Source organism: Phalaenopsis equestris, unplaced genomic scaffold, assembly GCF_001263595.1.
Source record: "Phalaenopsis equestris unplaced genomic scaffold, ASM126359v1 Scaffold207403, whole genome shotgun sequence".
Taxonomy (NCBI): domain Eukaryota; kingdom Viridiplantae; phylum Streptophyta; class Magnoliopsida; order Asparagales; family Orchidaceae; genus Phalaenopsis; species Phalaenopsis equestris.
This window is the reverse complement of record NW_018226737.1, coordinates 32,850-56,249: the sequence shown is the minus strand read 5'-3', so window position 1 is coordinate 56,249 and position 23,400 is coordinate 32,850. Positions and strand designations below refer to the sequence as shown.

The following is a 23,400-nucleotide window of genomic DNA, read 5'->3' as shown; positions in this document are numbered from 1 at the left end:
ACCTTTTTTTTTTTTTTCATGAATAAACTCTTATCTTAAAAAGCTTAGGTTTCTTCCCTGCACACTAGACTCCTCTTACTTCCTTACAATTTGACTTGGTTTGGCCTCTTTCCTTCTGTTTCTTCTTCTGACATTGAATCATAAATAAATAATTAATATCTTTAATTAAATTGAACCCTTACATCTATCACTAATCTTGCTCGTCTTGAAACTCAAATCAAATTATTGATTGCTTCAATATTTTTTTATTATAAATAGCAATATTTTAAAGTATTGGTCATAGCATTAATCTAACTTGTTATTCCTTATTCTAATATAATAAAATAACATAAATTCTAACCTGTTTGCTGTCAGCATTAACCCTTCGAAGGAAGCATAGTCACGCATGCTTAAGCCATTCAACCTCCCTTCTTCTCACAGACGAGTCGATCGGTCGGCTGCACTAGATCGGGCATGCGAGCTCTCTCTTCTCCCTCTCCTTTGATTTCAACTCAACCTAGAGAAACACACAAAAACTTTGGCTCCCTTCTAGCACACGAGTCTTCTTCTTCTCCTTCTTTGATCTCGCTCGACTCATCTTCCTTGTTTTACTCATTATCTATTTCTTCTTTTTCGTCTTCGACTCGTATCCCACAACAACTCACCCAGGATGGCAACACTTATTGCGCATGCAAACGGTAACAATTTCCCTTCACCTTCCACGGCTTCGTCTCTCGCTCTCTCGATTACGTTGTTGTGAATAGGGGTTATTCGACTCTTTAAGTTGTACACAAAGAGATGCTTCTATTCAAAACAACTCATCCAATACTAATTTTATTTAACTATTATTATTATTATTATTATTATTTAAAATTCTAGTTATTACAATCTCCCCTCCATATAAAATTTCATCCTCAAAATATATGAATTTCACATAAGCTAAAAATTAAGCAAATTAAACATGAACCATCCAAAAATCTTTAAGAAAGTTTAATTCTTGTTAAATGATAATTACAACAGACATAATAAATCCAACTCTAAGATAACATAAGTGAATTTTGACTGACTTTTAGGGATTTTTTAGTTATTTGCATAAATGTGTTATCATTAAAGTATTTACAAATATTTTATTTAAATATTGATTTTGCCTTCTGTCCGTTAGTGCAAAGGTTTTCGGATCCGGTGACAAAATTTCCTATTTATTTCAGTTGTTTAACACCAGTGGGCCCCAAAAATGCATGAACACTCTCTCTATGAACAAAGGGGTATAAGGCTAGTTCATTCCACATTTGATTTAAATCTCCCTTCACCTTTTGGAAGTGTTAGGCAACATATGGCATTACACTCGAGGTAGGAGTTGTTTTGCTTGTAATTCAATACTTCAAAATTTTGTGATTTCATTATTGTTCCCCCCTTTTGCTCATATAATTTTGAGTCAACTTAAGAATCAATTTCAGTTTTTAGTTGTATAACTTCTTAGCTTGCTTAGCTTTTTTTTTGCTTGGTTAATCTTTTGGATTCTTTTGTTTTGATTAAGTTAATCTCTAATTCAGTTCACATTCCAACAGAATTTTGGCAACCTCCTGGGATCATCCCTGCGAGGGAGTTGCATTCAAAAACTGGGCCTAACCATCATGTCAAGAGAGGTATGCATGTTTGTATCGCGGGACACCACGGCCAAAATATTTAAAACCCACCACGCCAAGAAAAACGCACATGGGGTAATTACAAGGTTAGTCACAAAATAATAGCATAATTTATTATATGATTTTTTGGCAATATTTCAACAATTTTCCAGTGTTATCCCCACGAGGTGGGCTACTTCAAGAAACTAGGACTAACGACCATGCCAAAAAAGGCATGCATGACCAATGTCATGAGACACCACAGCCAAAATGTTTGAAACCCACCACGCCAAGAAAGACGCACATGAGATATTTAAAAGAAAAATTCACAACCATATGTATATCCCCCATTGCAATGTGAGCGTCGTCAAATTTCCCTCGCCATGTTAAGAAAAACATGCACGAGTTCACATCGTATGGCAGGTTCCAATAAGTATATCCCTCCATTGCATCGTTGGCGTCGGTGAATCTCACTAAACATGTCGTGAAACGGGTTGCTTTGCGAGAGAGGTAACTGTTTGGAAGAACTTAACAAGTTCACATCTCCTCGAGAATGGTGAAGACTACTACAACTAAGTAAATAGCCACAATAGTCATTTCCCTTAGGTTTCTTTCCATGTTTAATAGTATAAGATTTAGTAAGTATGAACTCATTTAGTTTCCCAATTTTGATCAATTATTCTACCAAATTTCTTTAGTGTTGACATTCTACAATGTCGTGATCGTGGTCACAGTTATAAACACAATACTTATTTGGGTAACACAAGTGACCGCTCGCCCTTATGGGCCCCAATTTTTTGAAGTACTATTTATTTTGAATGACCTCAACTAATTCGATCATGGAGACCCACAAAAAAATTGAAGGTGAAATATAAATATAGATGGAAGCAATTTTTGCTTTGCCCTTATTATATATAATATAAATATAAAAATAAAAATAAGAAAATTAAAAATTGAAAAGTCACCAAATTGAAATAAGGTTTCTATTGAAAAGCTAAACGACACTACTCGTTAAAAGAATATAAACTAAACATCAAAAAATAAGAAAAGATGTAAAATATATAGAAATGCCTCATCCCAGAACAGATCTTTTTCGCATCCCTTAAGAAAGTGGGAAAGTTCCGCTCATTATGACTTATTATATAGTATACAATATATAAATAGAGAAACTAATAACAGAACCAAGTTATGGTAAAGGGAAATTAAAACATGTAAACTCATGTCAATATTATGTTCGTAAAAGTCTAAATACCAAGTTAAATGAAAATAATGCAATGATTGCCATGTTAATTGTACTAAACAATAAGGACCCACAATATGCTCTTATATAAAATAACTTCATGAGAAAAAAAAAGTTTCGCAGAAGCAAACGATAAATTAGAATAAAGTGAAGCTAAAAAAGATACCAGCAAGTCCTCGTGTTTTTTGCTGAATTCCTTCTCGGTGCTAGAGGTGTCCCAATCAAGATTATACTCTTGAGAAATTTCCTTCAAAATCTTAAGTCTTATATCAACAGGTGGAGCTCCCACCGAGAGCTTCTCGATCACCTGCAGAGAACGGATGAGAATCCCGCGTGCCGAGAGTTCAGACAAAGAATGGATGCAGGTAAGAAAAAGAACCATAATCCAAACAAGAAAAAGAATATATAGAGCTTCTTTTATTTGCTCGAGTATAAAAAAGAAAGAAATGCTTCTTACTGTTCGATTAACACCACTATCTGGCCGTAGCTCTGCAGCAGCTGAAACAAAATCCTTTCCATATTTTGCTGTTAACAAGTTACGGACCTGCAATAACTCTGGCACATCTGAGCATCTTGGAGAAGCAAAGATGATGCTAGCAACAGCCTCAAGCAACTCTGGAGGGCAATTCCTATTACATGGATTAAGCTTTGACAAAATGAGTTCTATTAAAGTGCGTTAAAAAAACATCCAAAGAGAATACCTAATTTTCAACGTAATGATTATTTTACTCAAAATGAACCATTATATGTACATTAATTTAGTCAGCTAAATATGCTATATACCCAAGTAGCAACATCCTCAAGCAACTCTGGAGGGCAATTCCTATTACATGGATTAAGCTTTGACAAAATGAGTTCTATTAAAGTGCGTTAAATAAACATCCAAAGAGAATACCTAATTGTCAACGTAATGATTATTTTACTCAAAATGAACCATTATATGTACATTAATTTAGTCAGCTAAATATGCTATACTCAAGCTTATTTAGAAACAATGTGATCCGGCATAAAGGCAAGCCAACGGGGAAGAAAAAGTAACCATAAAATGCTAAGTAAATGATTGTGAGCCGTTGAGGCATGGATCTACAGTGAATTTGAAATCAGGTCTTCCATGATTTCTCCTATCATCGGACAAATGCACTATGATGCCATAAGAATGAACAACAACTCTCTAAACAATTGTAGTTGTCATTTCCACACTACTGCATAATTAACTCATTTAATATTTTATATTGATTCTTGGAGCAAATGAGCCTACCCTGGGTTTATGTTACCAGACCCAATTTTTAATGAAAAAAAATTAAGATATGGCAAGGCATTCCCCTCAAGCACATAAGTAGTGGCTCTCCCTTGTCAATAAATGATTTCTCCATTTCACCATTCTCCCCCATGCGAGCAGCACCACTCATGTTCTACTAATCCACTCCATTTCCATCAGTAAATCTTTCTTGAATGACATTTTTCCATGAAGCCAGCTAGAATCATGGAAGCAGTACCTGAGGTTCCACACAAATGTCATCAACAAAGCTATGGGTAGAGTTTTGAACAGGTGGAAAGTTGAGAAATTCTTGGCCGATGAAAGAGCTAGGTATCATGATTTCAGCTTTAGGAATGAAAGGCAGAATCAAAAAGATGAAAGGAGCCCTCAACTTGAGAAACCAAGTCAATGAAAATGCGGTTGAAAAGAGTACACATTAGGAAGAATCGAAATAATTTTAAAAAACAATTACATGCAGAGATAGTCAAATTGTAACAGTTCAAAAGCTAGGGAAAATCGATAAGTAATACTCGAGGAAGATTGATCAATTAATTACACATTACGCCTTTATGGCGGAGAAATGCATTTCCTAAATAATAGAAGTATTTTCTAAAATGTTTAGGCACAACCCAAGAAATAGGTAAATTGGCTTGTTTAATAAAATTATGTATTTTAATTAAAAAAAATGCAAACAGCTCAAGAGTGTGATATGCAAAAAAATCAATATAACTTAGTGAGATATGATGATGTAGTGACATCATTCTAGGTTTCCTAGAAGGATTTAAAGATCGGTTCTGGAAATGAGATGTAGTGGAATGGCAATAGGAAGGGAATATGCAAAATTTAATGCAAGAGAAAACCTTAGGCAGTTATATTGTTTAGGAAACATCTCATTAAGAAATTACTCTTGAGTACTTAAATTTAAATTCCTTTCCATAACCTTTTAAATTCTCAAGACCAAAAAATATTTCTTTTTCCTAAGAGCCTTAGTTGTTTTGCATTCACTCACATTCATTCTTAGCTTTAGAGCAAATTAAGCCCTAAATCTTAAGTATTTTTTTATTGGATGCTCTCTAAATCAAAAAGTGTACAAATGGCTATAAAGAAATTTTGGTGGTGAGATCTAGTGGAATAGCTTTTATAACTACAGTAATAACGACAACCATCCGAAAACCTCAGGCAGGAGGGAAACCAATGAGAAGCCATAATCACTTAGTATTTCTCCCTTATACGAGCATATCCTACTCATATATAAAATATTTCAATCTAGTATCATTCCAATTTTCGCTAAGAAAACCACTGAATGGTTCTCTTGACTTAATATCCCTCTAATCCCAACACTTGAAGCACCATAGTTCACTTCATATATTCATTAATGTTAAGAAGTTTTAAAACAGGCAAAGAGGTCATAAGCACTTTAACTTGTTCCACAAATTTATTTGTACTTGTAGTCCACATAAATTTATCTTTCTTTAAAATTTTTGTGAACTGAGCAACAATTATGTTAAAATTTTTAATAAATCTTTTATATAAGGTTGCTGAACTATAAAAACTTTTAAAATTGGTGAACGATCTGGCGGTTGGACTACTTAGCCTTATTGTTGGTATTTCAAACAGGCTGGTTTTATTGAACAACATAATTACCCATGTTTGCTTCTCCACAAATGAGTACGTTTTTCTAAGTTTCTATAGATTGATAATATTATTAACTTGTTTGCATCCCCTTTTGATGATGCAAAAAGAGGAAAAAAATCGTCATTGAATTGGACATGCTACAACATTGATGAGATATACTAGTTCTAGGATCATTGGTTCATATATAGCTTTCCTGAGTCTACATAACTTATTGGTGCTTTTTTATCTTTAAATCTAGGAAGGATCCCCATACATACCTTCTCTAAAAGCATTTTTAACATCGAGTAGTTAAAGAAGACGATCCAAATTTAATGCAAGAGAAAGCAAAACTCAAATTGTCACTTCTATCAAACAAAAAGAAACGTTTTTGATAATTAATACTATAATATTGAATGCACTCATTTGTAATATGTCAGTCATTAGTTTTATACACACTTCAATACGCATTATATATGATTGTAGAGGTCCATTTGCATCTAACTAGTCATCTTCCTAGCAGAAGTTTATATATTTCGCAAGAACCATTCTTTTCTAAGGCATAGATTTCTTCCATTACAGCTTTCTTCCGCTTTTGAGAGCATCATGAATACTATTTGGCATCAATGTTGCATCAGAGACTTGGCGAAATGACAACATACAGGAAAAAGCTTTCTATAAGCAATGAAATCATAGTAAGGGTGTTTGGTACATGGCCTCACCCATTTTCTTATGGTAATAGGATAATGAAGCAAAGTACCATCATCTTTATATTTATTTTCAACAATTTAAATATTATTGGTCCTTAAACTAGATTCAAATTATTGGGTGTGCTGGAGATATGTTGATCGCTCCCCTTTGGGTTTTCCTTTGGTGTAGATACAAAGCCCATTCTCCATGACGTAGGGCGTATTAACTAAGTTATAACGAAGTTTTTGATTCTGGTAGAGCTTCAGAAGGCTAGGGGCAATAATAAATAATTTTTGTTCATGGGTCTGAAAAGAAAAATTGATAAATGATCAAATAAACTCCAAACATAAAATTCCTGTTCTAGAATTTCCACTTAAATCTGCAATTAGGCATGCTAAGAATGGTGTTCAAGGTTAACTTCACGAACTATAAATATTTTCAAGGCACCAAAGAATGTCATTTGTACACTTTTCGATTTAGAGAGTGTTTAATAAAGATATCTTTGAGCTTTAGAGCATAGTTTGCTCTAAAGCTAACAATGAATGTGAGTGAACGCAAAAAAACTAAAGGCTCTTTAGGAAATAGAAGAAATAATTTTTGTTCTTGAAAAATAAAGAGGTTATGGAAAGGAAATAAAATTTAAGTAACCTTGAGAGTAATTTCTTAATGAGATGTACAGTGATTAAAGATAACTTCTCCTAAAAAATACCTAGAAATATATGCAAATAAAATTAATGTTCTAGCGATTACCGAAAAGCTATTAGACTGGCACCCACAAGTGGTTTTCAAATACTTTTCATTGAGAATTAAGTACCGTTTGGGAAAGAAAATTTCTCGATTTGACCTTTTTTGCAAGTTTATTGAAGGCCAGTTGAGTCTGTTTAGACCGCGGGTTGAATATGTACTTTTGCTTCCCGATTGTTTTGTCTCATGAAATTGACTAGTAAGCCTTTTAAGACGGTTGGGAATGCTGACATTCTCCCGGCGGCCCCTAATAGAAGTTGACATCGAGAGACTGCCCAAATTTCGGGTGATATTGACTTGCAAAATACTTAAAAATGTGAAGTTTGGAAATTGCAATAAATTAAAATGTAGACTTTTTTTGACTTGTAAATAACTTAATAGTAGAATATTTGAACTTACAAAATGATCTAAATATGATATATCATAAGTTGAGAGGATAAACATAAGTTGAATATCAAATTTTATAATTTAGGGTTTGAGCTTGATTTAAATATGAACTATCATAATTTGGGGGCTGAGCTTGACATAAATGTGAAACATAATAAATTGAGGCTAAGCTTAATTGAGTAGAAGTTTAGGGGCTCACAAATTGAATTAAATATGAAATATCATAAATTGCAACTAAGCTTAAAACATAAATGTTAGTTTTAAATACTTAATAAGGACTTCATCCGTCTCATCGCCACCAAGTTCACAACATATGTGCAAGCAAACAGAAGACAATTTTCAAGCAATTAAAGTGAATATATGAATGCATCAACCTACTCATTCAAATAAGACAAATTTATATAAATTCAAGTCTTACATGTGAATTTTAAAGTAATTATGGACTCAATTCTTATTTTAGAATTATGTAAATTACCTTAAGACATACATAGTTGCTAAAATAAGCTCAAATACATGAAATTTAAAACCCACATGTGCTCCAACAAAAGTAATGAATGCTCAAATATTAGGTTCGAGAATATTATGCGGGCTAATCGGGTCGTCTTATCTATAAGATAGAATTGTAAGTCTCACTCAACTAATCTGATTTTGCTCCTCGCAAAGACTAGAGTTGACAAGTCTAGTAATTTCGAACAAAATGTTCTAATCTTAAAATAAGATTTTACAAATCCAAATCACCTAGTCCGATTTTCCTCCTTATAAGAACAGGAGTCGGAAAGACTTGTATCCTAAAACGTCCAAACTAACAAAATTAAATGCTCTTCAAATACACAAACTTTAAATGTTTAAACCCCCAATGATGACCATGTTGATGGAAGATTTCAAGCAGAGTGGTCAATTTTTAAAATTAAGCTTTAAAGTCTATTTGAATAAGTTCAAATAATATATATTATGAACCTGATCCTCTGCAATCAGGATAAAGTTGACAAGGTTCAGACACAATCATATGTTAAACTTAAATCCGATCCTTTACAAGTAAGATTACAAGTAAGATGTAAAGTTGACAGTGTTCAAATCAATCAACCAAATTCCCAATTATGGTCGTATTGACTGAAAATCTCAATCGGAGGGGGTAATTTCAAACTAAAATTAAATATGAATTTCAAACAAATATTCAAGTAAAATTAATCACTTAAAAGCTAAAAGAATGCATCCATACTCGGCAAAAGTTTATCAAGGGCAACAAATTTATGATTGACTTTAGCTCACAAAGAGTGAATGTCATATCAAATATATCTCTATATTCATAATCAAAGAAATCATATGCTAGTAAGAACGTGTCCCGAGTCCTCTACCCGCATGGTTCTGCCACCAAATATCGGTTACGACCAGAGCTGGCTGATTAGGTGCTTGCCTCTAAATTGCATCAATATATTACGGTCAATATTATAGTTCATATGTTCCCCAATAACTTTCTACCTTTTGAGTTGTGAATCATAAGAGTATAATTGATTAACATAAAATATTTTGTGAGCTAAGGTCAACTTAAATTTGTCCCCTTAGACAAACATCCACCCCAAATCTACAATAATCTCTTGTATGACACAACCAATGATTGCTGACAAGGATGTTTCAATCAGCTTGGGTCGATTACCTCATTTGGCTAATAAGGCCACGGAGTATCACGAACCAGGAAGACGAAACTATGGAATTTTCATCGGGTTTTGTCTTCATTTTCCTCATCAACCACTTTAAGTTTTAAGTGACAGATTTTACAATATATATATATTTGCTGCTATTACATGTTTATCTTTCAGTGTTGAATGATCGAAAGTGCTATCACATTATCAAAAGCAACAATTAATCATAGAGGTTTGCGCTTATGGTAAATCTCAAACCTAGGAAAAAAAAGTACTCGTAAAATGAAAGTGAACTCTTTAGGAGCTGTTTTATTTACAATTCAATCTGCCTTTAAAAATTTGACCATCCAAGCTTTCTCAACAAAAAAAAAAATACAGAGTGCCCTAGGGAGTAGTCGAAATTTTCAAAAGCTCACAGTTTTCTGGTAACTTTGCTAAAAAAGATTTCTCTTTTCATACTTGGCTAGTCATATATATATATAAATTATCAAAAAAAAAACATAATAAAAAGAAGACCAAAAAAAAGCTTACGGTGATTGAGACAATAAGGCTCCAATCAGGAAGTTGTTATCTTCCTTTTGAGATGATAGCTGATTTAGGTAAAATAATCAGAGAGGGAATTGCATGACATCTGATTTGTGCTCTGACTATTTAAAGATGAATTTTAAAGAAGACTCGTTGATGATCTCCTAGTGGTAGACACCTTAAAAAGTCTACCAAAAATTCAATCATCAACAAGCTTCACCCCCGCGGGCGCATGTATTATTAAATTGATGCTAGCAGAATATGACTCGATCGTTCATCACTCCCCAATATATGCAAAGAAATCAAATAGAGATGTAACATTAAATCTCATTGATGGGATGATCATTGAATTTGAGCTGGCAAATCAAAGTTTTACAAATGAATCATCAAACCTAAAGTTGACAAAAAAATTGAACCTAACTTGAAAGTATTTTTATCATCGAGAATATATATAGGGAGGGGCCTCCCGAGTTATCGACCTAAATAGTCCATGATTAATATCATCAATGATTAATCGATATTTGAAGAGGCATTACAAATAACAATGTATCCAAAGCTATTATCAAAGTTTCCTTCATGAAAAAAATAATATATGCTATATTTCAGCATGAGTGTAATGTTTCATTGAAAATTCTCTTATAATACAAGAATGCATTTCCAAGTTATTATAAAGTTTTCCCCTGTAGGACTGGACATTTTTTTAGTTTATTTGGGTCAACACCATAAAAAAACTCAAGTGTCATTATGATACAAGAATGTAATTTCTATTTATCATGAAGTTTCTCTTTGCAAGACAGGGGACAATTTTTCTGTTTATTTGAATTGACAATGTGCTCTAAGCTGAGATCCCCAAAAATACCCATGTGTCACTGGAACACCTTTTGCAAGATAGAGGCATTCTCAATCATTTGAGTCGACATCATGCTAAATGTCGAAATCCCCAGATATATCTACCAAGTATTGAAACAATTATTAATGGTAGTACTAAGCTCCAAGTCAAAAGCTTATCATTTCGGTTGAAATTGCACTCATAGACGAGATCCCTAGATGCATTGTAAACTCAAGTTGTTCCAGTTTGTTGGACGGAGGAAAAATATTTCGAAGATTCTTATGCATTCAAGTTAAAATCATGTCCAAAGTTGAGACTACTGAGCGCCCTGAACACTGAAGTCCCTTATTTATCAGACATGAGGCTAATCATTTCTTGGGTAAATAACAAATTTAATGCTGAGATCATCTAACCAGAAGAGTTGACATCATGACTAGCATGTAAATCTCCCTTCATTTGGGTTGATATCATACTCATGCTCATGATCTCTAAGTAACTAAGGAGCATCGTTTTTTACATTGAGATCCCTGAGAAAATATTCAAGTTATCAATGATAAAGTTGTTTTCCATTTGTCAATCCAAAAAGAGTATGCTTCAAGAAAGATGTATAAGATGATTCTAAAGGTTAAAAGTTCGTCTTCAAAACTTACTAAGATTTAAAATATTAAGCGAGAAAATCTATGAAAATCTACAAGCTTCAACAGTTAAGTTGGAGATACATAAATCCTCTTTTACTCAAGTCAAGGACTCGAACAGAGGCCAAACTCAACAAACCGATATGTGGTTGAGTTGCTTTTCTCTTCACTCAATAAGTCAATGTTGTAGTGAAAAGCCCTCTTTGTTAGTCTAACAAAAACAACACACAAGAATATTTATTGCTCAAGTCTATGACTCAGGCAGAAGTCAGACTCAACAAATTGAGATGTGGCCAAGTTGTTGGGTTTTCTCTTCACTCAACAAGCCATGGCCGTAGTGAAGAGCCTCATTTGTCAGTCTGATGACGACAAAACTTAAGACTATTTATTGCTCAGGTTCAGAACTCAGATGGAGACCAGACTCAACAAATCGAGATGTGGCCGAGATGCTAGCATTTCTCTTCACTCAAAGCCAAACTTGTAGTGAAGAACACCCATTTCTCGGTCTAACGAGAATAAAATCATAAGTATATCCATCTTAACGAGGTCAAGTAATCTAGTTTTATCAAATTTTCTCACTTGATTTAAGGATGAAAACAAAAGTCAAAGGAGATGATTCTTGCTTGTGGAGATATCAGGCCAGTCAGGAGTAACTTTCTTCAAATGGTCTATACAAGCATTAAGATCTGACTGAAGAAATTCCCCTTGTTCAACAAGTATGATTAAGTGTGAAGCATTAAACCAAAGAAGCTAGCCCAAACTTTGTATCATGCTCAAAGATAGCATCTGATTTTTCTTAGTTGTTAAGACAAAGGAACTGCATATATTTATTTGAGTTGACATCAAGCCGAGAGCCTCAAATATATTCAACTAGTATCAAACTTTCCCTTATTAACAAGACAGAGGGCCACTTATGTCATTTGAATTGACATCCAACACTGGGCCGAGATCTCCAAATATATTTTATTCTATCATTTTGTTGACATTAAGTTTCAAATCGAGATCCCCAAATATTATTTATAATTTATCATTTGAGACATCGAGCTTTAACTCGAGATCTTCAAAGATATTTAATTAGCGTCAGGCTTTCCCTTGTTATCAATACAGGGCGTCACTTATTTTATTTGGATTGACATCGAGCGTTGAGCTAAGATTCCAAATATGTTTCTCTTATATTATTTTGTCTGACATCAAGCTTCAAGTCGAGATCCCCAAATAAATTCTATATTCTATCATTTGGGTTGACATCAAGTCGAATGTGAGATCCCAATTGAGTTTTTTTTTTATCATATTGGTGTCAAAGTTGTACCAAATCAATTTGTGCAAAAAAGAACAAATCTTAAAGCAAATTACAGAAAAGACAATCTCAAAGTCAGACTTGTCATAATTCAGAAATTTAAACAAGAGAATTTTGAGCTTGTGATCTTCAGTAGGTTAAGTTAGAGAAGCACAAGTTCGTTTACAGCTCGAGTCCAAAACACAAATAAGTCTTGAAGTTCAAACTCAACAAGCCACAATATGACCGATTTTCTGACATCTTTCTTCACTTAACAAGCCGTAGAAAAAGTCGGAGTGAAGAAGCCCCTGTTTTGTCCATCTAATGACAATAGTCATCTTACTAAAGCTTACCCAACTTGATAAGTTAAGTGCTCAAATTCTTAAGGTTTTGTAAACTGATTGAATGAGTAAGGCAAAACCAACAGATGAGTCTCCTTAAACCCCATAGATGGAGCTGTGAAATTTATGTTAACAAGATGTGATTATGGTCATTTTCACTCCCCAATAAGTCAAAATAGCTGAATGAAAGATATCATCAATTCTCCCTACAAGAGGAGTGATCAAATGCAAGTCAACAGAAGTTTTTCATTTGCTCCTCACTCTCCATTACAAATAAATTAATAATCTTCGCTAGAAGAAGGGTCATCAAATGTGAGCCAACGAGAGCTTTCAGTTGTTCCACACTCTCCATTACAAATTGATCGACAATCCCAGCTGGAAGAGGGGTCATCAAATGCAAACCAACAGGAGTTTTTCTATTGCTCCTCACTTTCCATTACAATAGATCGACAATCCCTGTTGAAAGAGATGTCATCAAATGCAAGCTAATAGGAGTCTATTTTATTTACTCCTCATTCTCCTCTACAAGTCATTATGCAAGCCCAACAAAAAGTCCATGAAGTTGCTTAGAGAAAGCATAAGTCTAAGGAGATTTTAGAAGATATTTCTAGAAACTCTCTTGAAATAAAAGAATGGTTTTTTAACTAATCATAAAATTCCCCCCTAAGGTGGGGCATTTTTTTAGTTCACTTGTGTTGATATCGTGCTCGATGTCGAGATTCCAATTGTGTTTAATCAGGTAATGTGCCCCCCTTTTTGAGATTGATAACAAATTTATGGCTGAGATCCTCAACAAAGGGTTGATATCATATCTTACATCCAGATCTCATTCCTTTTGGGTTACCATTACAGTAAATGCTGAAATACCCACATATTTACTCAAAGAATTTTGCTATCAAGAAAAATATATGTGATAAAATTTAAAAGGTAACGACTTTTCCCTCTAGTTAACCAAGATCTTAAAGGTTCAACTAAAAAAACTTTGAGATTTGTAAGCTTTAATGAGTCAAGTTGGAAAGATGCAAGTTCTGTCATAACTAAAGTCTAAGACTCAAGAGAGTCAAGAAGGTAAGACTCAACAAAATAAAAAAAAAAAGCCATAAAAACGATAGTAGTAGAAGAGCCCCTATTTTGTTAGTCTGATGACTGGAGTTGTTTAGTTCTTAAACTCATCCAATTTGACAAGTTCAAGAGGTCTAGATCTAGATGAGTTTCTCAATAGATTGACACATTAAGGTTAAATCCAAGAGATCATATACACTCAAAAAAGTAATTATGCAATCAAGCTAAATTATTCCTAAATATACAAGTTCTAATACCTTGTGATATAAGAAAGGAGACTCCCAAGTCTACAAGAACACACCTATTAAGTTGAAGAAGCACAAATTCCCTGTAGTCTAAGTCTAGGGCTCAAGCAGGCCCTGAAGGTCTGCTACTAGATTGCAATAGATGAATGTTGTTGTCCAGGGATTATTGAATTGATGCTAAAAAAAGACATTTACCCATGATTGTTATAGATGGAAGCTTTTTAAAAAATTTTAAATATAAATAGAAGAACTTTCGTGTCACCTTTTTCTTTTGCCAAATGTAACTTTTTAGGTTGGCTTTAGGAATCCATGTTTTTTTCATTCTTATTGAGTAATGCCCAATAAGGTGTAAACTTGAATCTATTCCTCATAAATTTTGAACTTCTATCTATCTTGGTTTCACCCCTCATTGTTCCTGGTCCCCCAACACTAGTTTTATCTACTTTCTTAATAAGCGTATTTTCTACAATTCTTTATACATGCCCAATCTACCTGGGCCTAGTTTCAACTGCCTTATCTCTAATAGATGTCACTACAACCATTCCCCCAATGCAATATTTCTCAACTAATCTTTCCTATTTTTGTCAAGCATCCAGCTTAACATTCTCATCCAACCAAGTACAACTTAATATACCATTGACTTTATCAATTTCCAATGCTTAGATCCAAATAAAATTATAGTTTTAATTGCAGCTTTATAAATTTACTTTGAAGGTTCCATGTTGTTCTCCTATCGCAAAATACTTTCAGAGCACTGTGTTCCATTTTAATCATCCAATCTCAACTCTAACAGTTATATATTTATCTACATCATTATGCTGATATACCTCAATATACTTGAAACCTACCATGACCAAAATACTAATTTATCTTTTAGAAGTTGTTTAGTTGCAAATAAATAAAGAGTACTCCATTCCAAATGCAGGGATTTTAAAAATTTTGGCGTTTGGTTTGAGGAAAATGGAATGCAACAGTAAGTTGCAAGGAACCTTCCACCAAAGCCTACCACAACAAATCCACCGCCACCATCCAATCAGTTGCTACCAATTGTGTTTTACGTTATTTTGATTTTCTTTAAACAAAACATAACAAATGCAAGCTCCTGCGTATAATTTCACTATGAGTTTCTTAATATTATATTTTCTTTTTCAACAAAACAAACAACTCCTTGATGTTATTGATTAATAATTGTAATAATTGTTAATGTCCCATCCACCAAAATTGTACATGATATATTTGGTCTTTGGTTTACTAATTCTAATCCTCTATCCTAACAACATTTTCCTCCATTGTTCTAACATTTCACTTTCTTTTAAACATTTTTTCTTCACTTATCATCGCCAGCATCTACATAACATATAAAGAAGGCTTATACTTTTCCAATTTGTGACGGGAAATTAAGACCTACTACAAGTCAATTTCTCCAGCATGAATCAAAGCATAATTCTCTTCTGAGGACTTGAGACAGCCTCAATTCACAAGATACAAGATTGTATTGCTATAAACATAGATCTTCACCTTTGGGCTTCAAGAACAGGGATACGTGCAATAAGAAATTCACAGAACAGCTCTAGAATCTCATAAGCAGCCGATATGTTCTGTTCACGAATGACATGCTCCACCTAACATTGCATAAATAATTAAAATACAAATGCCAAATTTAATAAAAAAGAACAAATTTTTGAAGGATTGAAAATTTTTAGTGCATACCTTGATCCGGGCAATGGCTTCTTGGCCGGTCTGAAGAAACTGGGCAATCTCTTTACGCATATTTTTTAGTTGAAGCTCTCTCCTATTGTGAAGCAGCTTGATTCGAGAAACCGCCAAATTCAAGCATGTCTTGCTGAGAAAACAGCCAAAAAAAGGAACACTCGTGAGTATAATCACTCGCTTTAGACAATGATTTTTCTTTTGCAATGAACACTTAGAAAATGTCATTCTGTATACAAAAGAAAATAACCCCTTCTAACAATGAAAAAAGTACGTAGAATTTCAAGATGGAAAAAATATCACCCTTGTTGCTAGTAATACATAATACACGTTAAAATAGACAAGAAAATCCACAACAGAATTAAAATGGGAAGAAATTAAAAACAGGTGTGGTCTCGTTTGGAGTGTGCATGTAACCCAGTGAAATAACACATTGCCTCCAAAGGAATGGTCTGTGATTCAGATCCTCATTAAATAAGAAAAACAATTCCAACCAGAAAATATATGGTATGTCCGATTGAAAATATTTATGTCTGGGTTTTAAACTTTACTGCCATCTCACTTCTAATTCACCGAGGGCTTCTGCTCCTTCCAAAAGGTCATAATTCAACGATTTGCACATGTGCATGTGTGATTTGACTGATTCCTGCTTCTTCACTCAACTTCAAAACATGCAAATAATAAAAGTTGATTCAGGTAGTTAAAGTTAATTATGAGCCCTTGCAAAAAATACCTATGGTCCATGTTAATGATTCAACATCAAAGGGATGTTTAAATAAAGTATGGGTTTTCAAATAGTTGTCAAATAAAAATTTAAATTTTAAGCATCCAAGTACACTAAAAAGCATAAATATCCATCAATTAACTAAAATTGGAAATACGAATATAGAGATCTCATCAAGATATCTTCCAGCAATACGCCATTCTAAAGAGAGTAACTGATAGGTAAGCTGTAACTCCAATGTGAAACTACGAGACCTGGTGTTGAGAAGCCTAAGTTGAAAGGCAAGTGAGTTGCTGAAGGATTTTATATTAAGTCTTAGCAGACTTTCTCTGCATTCCAAAAGATCAAGGATTCTTTGCAAATAATCAATAAGATCCAAATGAATACAAATAAGTTGGTACACAATCTTTGAGGACAATATAAAACCTTAAATCATCAAAAGGAATACAGCCAATATAATATAAGTATAATTATATTAGAGCATTCATTTATTTAGTATTTTATTATAGTCCAGTACAAGTCAGAAACACAGAATGTTAACAAAGAGCATGAAACTGTATTTGAATTATATCATTTAAATTAACAGATGGCATTTCACAGAGATGTGATGCTTATATGTTATTCAAGTATTAATATGCTTGTGTTCACCACATGAGCCCGTCTGACTCATATGGCACATCTGTGATTTGATGATAACAAAATATGTATATGGTGTCATCTAATGATTTGCTAAATATAAATTACAAATTTCTTTTAATTATAGCCAATTCAAGAGTTCCAATGTCATTCTGAAGTTTCTTACATTCACAATTTACCATTCCATCACTTCCTTCTCTTGTCAACACACACCTCTTATAGGTTTCCCATTATTTACATTTTTGTCATTCGCTGCATTGCATCAAAATGTAGGCAACAACTGTGCCAACTTCGGGATATTTTGTAACAGATATATAATAACAGTCTAATTTTTTTCTTAAATAAGAAACCAAAATTTTGGAAGATGTTTCAAAAAAAATTTAGTAATAAATATTTAAGTGATTTATTCAATAAAATCCCATCCAGCTTCAATCATTAATTCCTAATGAAATTTTTCGGAAAAGTTGAACTCTCGATTTCTCTATAAACTCTCCAAACAAAATGTTTTTAGAGTAATTTTAAGGGTTGATTTTTTACAAGTTTGACAGCTATCGCAAAGAGTTCATTTTGAAGAAAAGTCTAATTGGACTTGTAGTGTGCATCTTTTCAAATGTCTGTGGCTAAAAGCTTTGATAATTTATTTCCCTCAAACACCAAGGATATCTATAAGATTGTGTTAATTTTTTCTCACATATTTTACAATCCATTGAAAAAGAAAATTTTACATCCATCCATCCATCCATCCATCCATCCATCCATCCATCCATCCATCCATCCATCCATCCATCCATCCATCCATCCATCCATCCATCCATCCATCTATTTATCTATCTATATAGATAGATAGATTCACTCTATATATACATACATGCATGTATATATATCTATATATAGATACATACACGTATGTATATTTAGATAACTTTGATATTTAGTATTAATTGGCTTACAAAGTTGAATTAAGTTAAACATTAACATTATGCTTCAAAGTTACATAGACTCCTTATTAGCACATTTAAATTGATAGATAGATGGATATATTCACTCTATATATACATAGTGGTAAATGCTAAAAGCATCCATCCATCCATCCATTGTGGTAAATGCTAAAAGCATGCATCCATCCATCCATCCATAGATATATTCACTCTATATATACATACATGTATGTATATATACATCTATACATAGATACGTACATGTATGTATATTTAGATAAATTTGATATTTAGTATTAATTGGTCTACAAAGTTGAATTAAGTTAAACATTAACATTATGCTTCAAAGTCACATATCTTTCACAAGCTTAGAAAATTATTCTACACTTAAAGTTAGCCTAATGTGATGTTTAGCTTTAGTTTGCTTGTCAAATAATTTAGCTTCTAAATATTTAGATTATTTTAATTGTTATATCCATTTAGTTTCCATTAGCTTTTATGAGTGGAATTAAATTGGTTAAACTTTGTTAAGGGATTCCTAAGTGGGAAAAATCAGTATCACACTAAATTCACCCTTTGCTTGTGTCTTTCTTTTCCTTGCAAAATGAAGCAAGTACCTAGGTTCAAGGTGCATTTGTTTCAGAATTTTGAACCACTATTGATTCAAAATAGCGTTTAGGGACTGTTTGGATTGTGCTTTTCGCTGCTTCCGTGTGTAAACACAGTTCCGTGGTTTAATAATAATGCGAACGTGAATACTATTTTGAGTCTGTTGAGTTTTGCATCATTTCTTTTGTGGTTGCTCCAGAGTCTTCTGCCTTAGAGCCCGAGTCCTCTAGATCCCATCAATTCCTTCCCGTAGCGAGAGTTATATCTAATTTATTGGGCGATTGATTGGATAAGTTATTTGGTGAGATTCATTTGCAATTTTATATTTCTTTTAATTTTTATTATTTGCGTTGGCTCAAAACTAATTTTTTTACCTATTTATCTTTTTCTCTCATTATTTATCTTATAACCATTAATTTACAGAACTATATTATCGGATATGAGCTGAAGCTATTCAACAAGTTCTAAGGGGACGTAGTATCGACAAATATATTGTGATTGCAATCCATTATGCGTTGTTTTCACAACTCAAAAGGTGTTAATGATGAAATAAAATTCTATAGATGACCCAGAAATTGATCGAATGAAATTCATAAATTTTTGAGTGGATGGAGGAACTGTGCGATGCAGCATTGGAACGACCTAATGAATAAGAGAATGCATCTGAGAATACGATTATGAAGAATCTTCAAGACTTGAAATTCTTTATAAAGATCTTGCTTTTAGTTGATTTTATGATCATAGTATTTATATTATTGTTATTAGTGTTGTTTTTATTGTTAGAGTTGTTTTTGTTTCAAAGGTGTTAATATAATTTGGAAGACAAACTGTATTAATGTAGGATTTATTAGCAACAGAACTCGTAGGTCTGATTGTGATGCAACTTATGTTGAAGATATTATATTTATGTCATGTTTGTGTGACTATTTTTTCTGTAAAAAATTCTATTTACGTTCTCCTTACTTCAATGTGCAACTATGGGTTGTCATACATGTCACGATAAAGGTGTTGTGAGTCAATAGTACTTAACTCACAATCATTGGCCTTATTATGAATATTTATTTATTTCGATAATTATCCCTTTTTCAATTTTACTTAAGAAAATTACTTTTAAAAAAATACAATTTCTAAAATCTAGCATTCTCTTTATTTTATAATTTAACTTTGACTTTACTTTTGTTCCGCTTGTTTAGATAATACAGTTAAATATAAGAATTACATTAATTGAAAATACTTATGATTCTATATAATATCAACAAAGGGGTATTTCTGATATTTGTTCCCAGATAACACTTTCAAAACTGTATTTTTTAAACAGATCTATTGTTTTTGAAACACCAGCTTTTGAACAATAGATTTTTTACAGCAGTGTTTGAAATGAGATTTCTTATAACTACAGCCAAAACAAACATACTCTAAAGCTCATTAAGAAACAAATAAAACTTAGGGCTTGTTTGGGGCGACTTATCTGTGCGGGCGTCGTTTTGAAACTCCGCCCAAATGTTTGTTTCACGTGTTCATCCCGCGATTTAATATACGTCATTTTGTTTTAACGAATAAAAGCTGCCACGGGATCGACCACGCGGCCCGCGCTCGCTCACACAGTTTTTACTCCGCTGCCCTCGACACCATCTGCCCTATCGTGCTACTCATCTCTCCCTTCTCGCCCTGCCCCGCCTCGCCTCGCCTTGCATCACAACTTGCAAGAGCTGCCATCGATGAGCTCACACGACAAAATCCTTAGACGAGAGACAAGTGTTGCTGCATAGAACACTGAATGTCGATCCCACCTCGCCTCGCCTCACTGATTTACAGCATAATCCTTCATGCTGACTGTCTCTCCAGTCTCTACCATTCCACGAGCGATAGTCGCCTTGAGGAGACATTTTTGCGATCAAGTTAAATCCCTTCTACTCTTCTCCTTCCTCACGCTTATAGACACCACTTCTCTCGCTTATAAGCCAGGCAAGATCATTCTGATGAGTAAGGCAAGCCAATACCACGAGGTGAGAATCCAAAAATAAAAAACATTCTATACCTTATTGTTTTTTGCTTGTCTTACATTTATCATATTGCAGATCTCTGCTACTTCTTATAATTGCAGTCAAGAACGGGTTGACAAGATTTGATTGGCCACCAATGTCCAATCTTTGCGGTTGATCGCAAGGTAGTGTGCCTCCAGCTTCTTAATTAGGGTTTTCGTTGTTCGCGTTGACTCTCTAATCATCTTTATTGTGAATGGTTTTGTCGTTAAGCAATGAAAATTTAGGATATAGCAAGGGTTCATTCTAGTGCTTGAGGATTTGTGATCAATGGAAATTTAGGATATAGGAAGGGTTTATTGCAGTGCTTGAGACAGATAAATAATGTTTTGAAAAATGTAAGGTTTCTAGATTTCATCATTTGGTTTGATGTATTTATAATTCATAGAAGTTTTTTCGACGTAAAGCAAATTCAAAGTCAATCATAAGTCATTATTTATTTTATAATTAAAAAGAGTGAAAAATAATTGTTTTCCAATACATCTTTTCCTGCTGCAATCAACCAAATGAGCCCTAAAAGAAAAAAAAGTATAATTATGACATACTTACAGGGGCAAAATAATCATTCATCCACAAACAGCTGTAAATCAGCTGTTTTGAAATAGCTGCTCCAAACAACCAGCTAGCTTATTCGGATAAGTTGTTGATCATTAGATTATTCAATAAGCTGCAGCTGCCCCAAACAGACACTAAAAAAATAACTTATGATTATAGCAAACATTAGGAAAGAATTTTTCAAGGTAGCTGATACAAATGTTAAGTTACATTAATACAAACCTACAACCATCAATCTTAAGCCAATGCATGCTTAGATTGTTCAAAATGCCATATCAGTCAAATATAGCTCTTCAATTTTAACTTTTCAAGGAGATGGTTTACAAGCTTCACCATTTAGCAGCCCAAAATATACTAGAATTCCAATATATGTAGCTAGTTCAGATAGTTTAAAGTACTTACATGTGGGAACTTGCTGACTTAATAGCTGTAAAGTCAACAAGATGTTATTTTTTGGAAAATAAGGATTACTAGCATTTGCTCATTGAGACAACATCATTTTAGTATTTTGGATGAACTACATGCCTTTTAGGAAGTGATTCAATGAATTAAAAGCTAAAATTTAGGCGGTGTTTTGTAGCATACTATTTATAGTAAATTTAAGCTTTTTTTAATAAAGAGCAATAAAAGGCTCCAATTTAGTAATAAAATAAAAAAATTACAAACACATAGGAAAAGGAACCCAACCTAAACCCTATACAACTCACACAAAAATAATAGTAAATTTAACTTAAATCCAACCAAACACCAAAAAAATAAAAATTAAACTCAACGCTCTGTTAGATCCATTTATCTTGCATTATGTCACTTTTAAGACAGATCTGATTTATTAAATTCGATTGCAAGATGGATTTCACAGCGTAGATTTGATAAATCAAAACTTATCAGATTTCATAAATCCTATTTAATGTAAGTTACAGCGAGACACCACCTTAATTAGATACAATTACACGATGTCATTAAGTTGTAATGATAAGAAATTCATATCTTACTATAATTGTAATGTTTCTTATTAATGGCAACTCTTTCATCAAGAACCAATATTGGCATCGCCCAAATTATCGATTAATTTTTCTCAGAGTATATCCACGGTCAGAGCACAAAAAGAAAGTTCAATGTTCTAACAGTTCAATGTTCTACTCCATAGGACACTGATCATATTTATGCTCGTTATTCTTAATATCAAAGAAATTACGGAAAAAGGGAAAATCCAGACGTAATACCGTTGTTAACCGGTGAAATTGCTTCATAAAATACGTTTTATGGCAGTTAAGGGATTGCTGCAAACAAAGGTAAAACGGTAAACCCTAAAAAATCGTGTTAAGAAACGAACCATCTCGTTCCAAAAGTAGCTCGATTGAACAGCGAATTAAGGCCAGACATGTTCGTTATTTCTCGTTAGAGCCAAGAAATTCTGTAGGGAGAATTCAAGAGAAATCGCGGCAACTTCTCAAGCTTCGATCCGAAGGATAGACGTCGAAGCACTAATCCCTCGAAATGTGCTTCCAGGAAAATGAACACGTTCTTCAGAAGGAATATGAATGTATGTAGCGGGTGTTTATTTTCTTTCTTATTTATTTTTTTAGAAAAATTGTTGTGGGATAAGATTTTAGAAATAGTCACGAAACTCAATGGTTTGTTAGGCACTCTACAACTAATAAAGTATTTTAATCATAAAATTATGACATGAATCATTTAGATTATTGTATAAAAGTTAGAGCATTCTCTGGAAGCGACCCACTATATTACATGAAGATACTAAAAAGTTTGCAAGCGCCACTACACCAAATTTTTCGTATAGTGTTAAATAAGCAAGAGTTCTCACACTATAAATGGATGGATGCAGACAAATAAATTTGTTCATAAAACTAATATCAGGATATGATCTTGGAATATAAGCACTATCATATGTAAATTAATAGAATTAGTAGATACTATGGTTCACAGTATGATAAATGTATTATGCATTTAACAAACTAAATGGGTTGGAGGCTAAGAAGATTGATAGCTTAGGTTCTAAACTTTAGTATTCAGTTAGAAGTAACACTAGAAATAGTTTAGATGTAATTATAAATAAGAGTTTAAAAGATAATATTGTA

The 23,400-nt window shown here is 33.2% G+C and overlaps 1 protein-coding gene across 1 annotated transcript in view; it reads right to left on the bottom strand.

The window, feature by feature from the left end:
- The window catches only part of LOC110036498 (IST1 homolog), a 26,003-nt gene extending 3,136 nt beyond the window's left edge, over positions 1-22,867 (bottom strand). Inside the window, exons 1-5 of the mRNA XM_020740958.1 lie at positions 22,635-22,867; positions 15,798-15,930; positions 15,606-15,709; positions 3,302-3,473; positions 3,011-3,151 (exon numbers count right to left, since the gene is read on the bottom strand). Coding sequence (XP_020596617.1) covers positions 3,011-3,151; positions 3,302-3,473; positions 15,606-15,709; positions 15,798-15,930; positions 22,635-22,684 — 600 coding nt within the window. The 5' untranslated portion in view covers positions 22,685-22,867. The remainder of the gene's footprint in view (positions 1-3,010; positions 3,152-3,301; positions 3,474-15,605; positions 15,710-15,797; positions 15,931-22,634) is intronic.
- Positions 22,868-23,400: the final 533 nt, after the last annotated feature.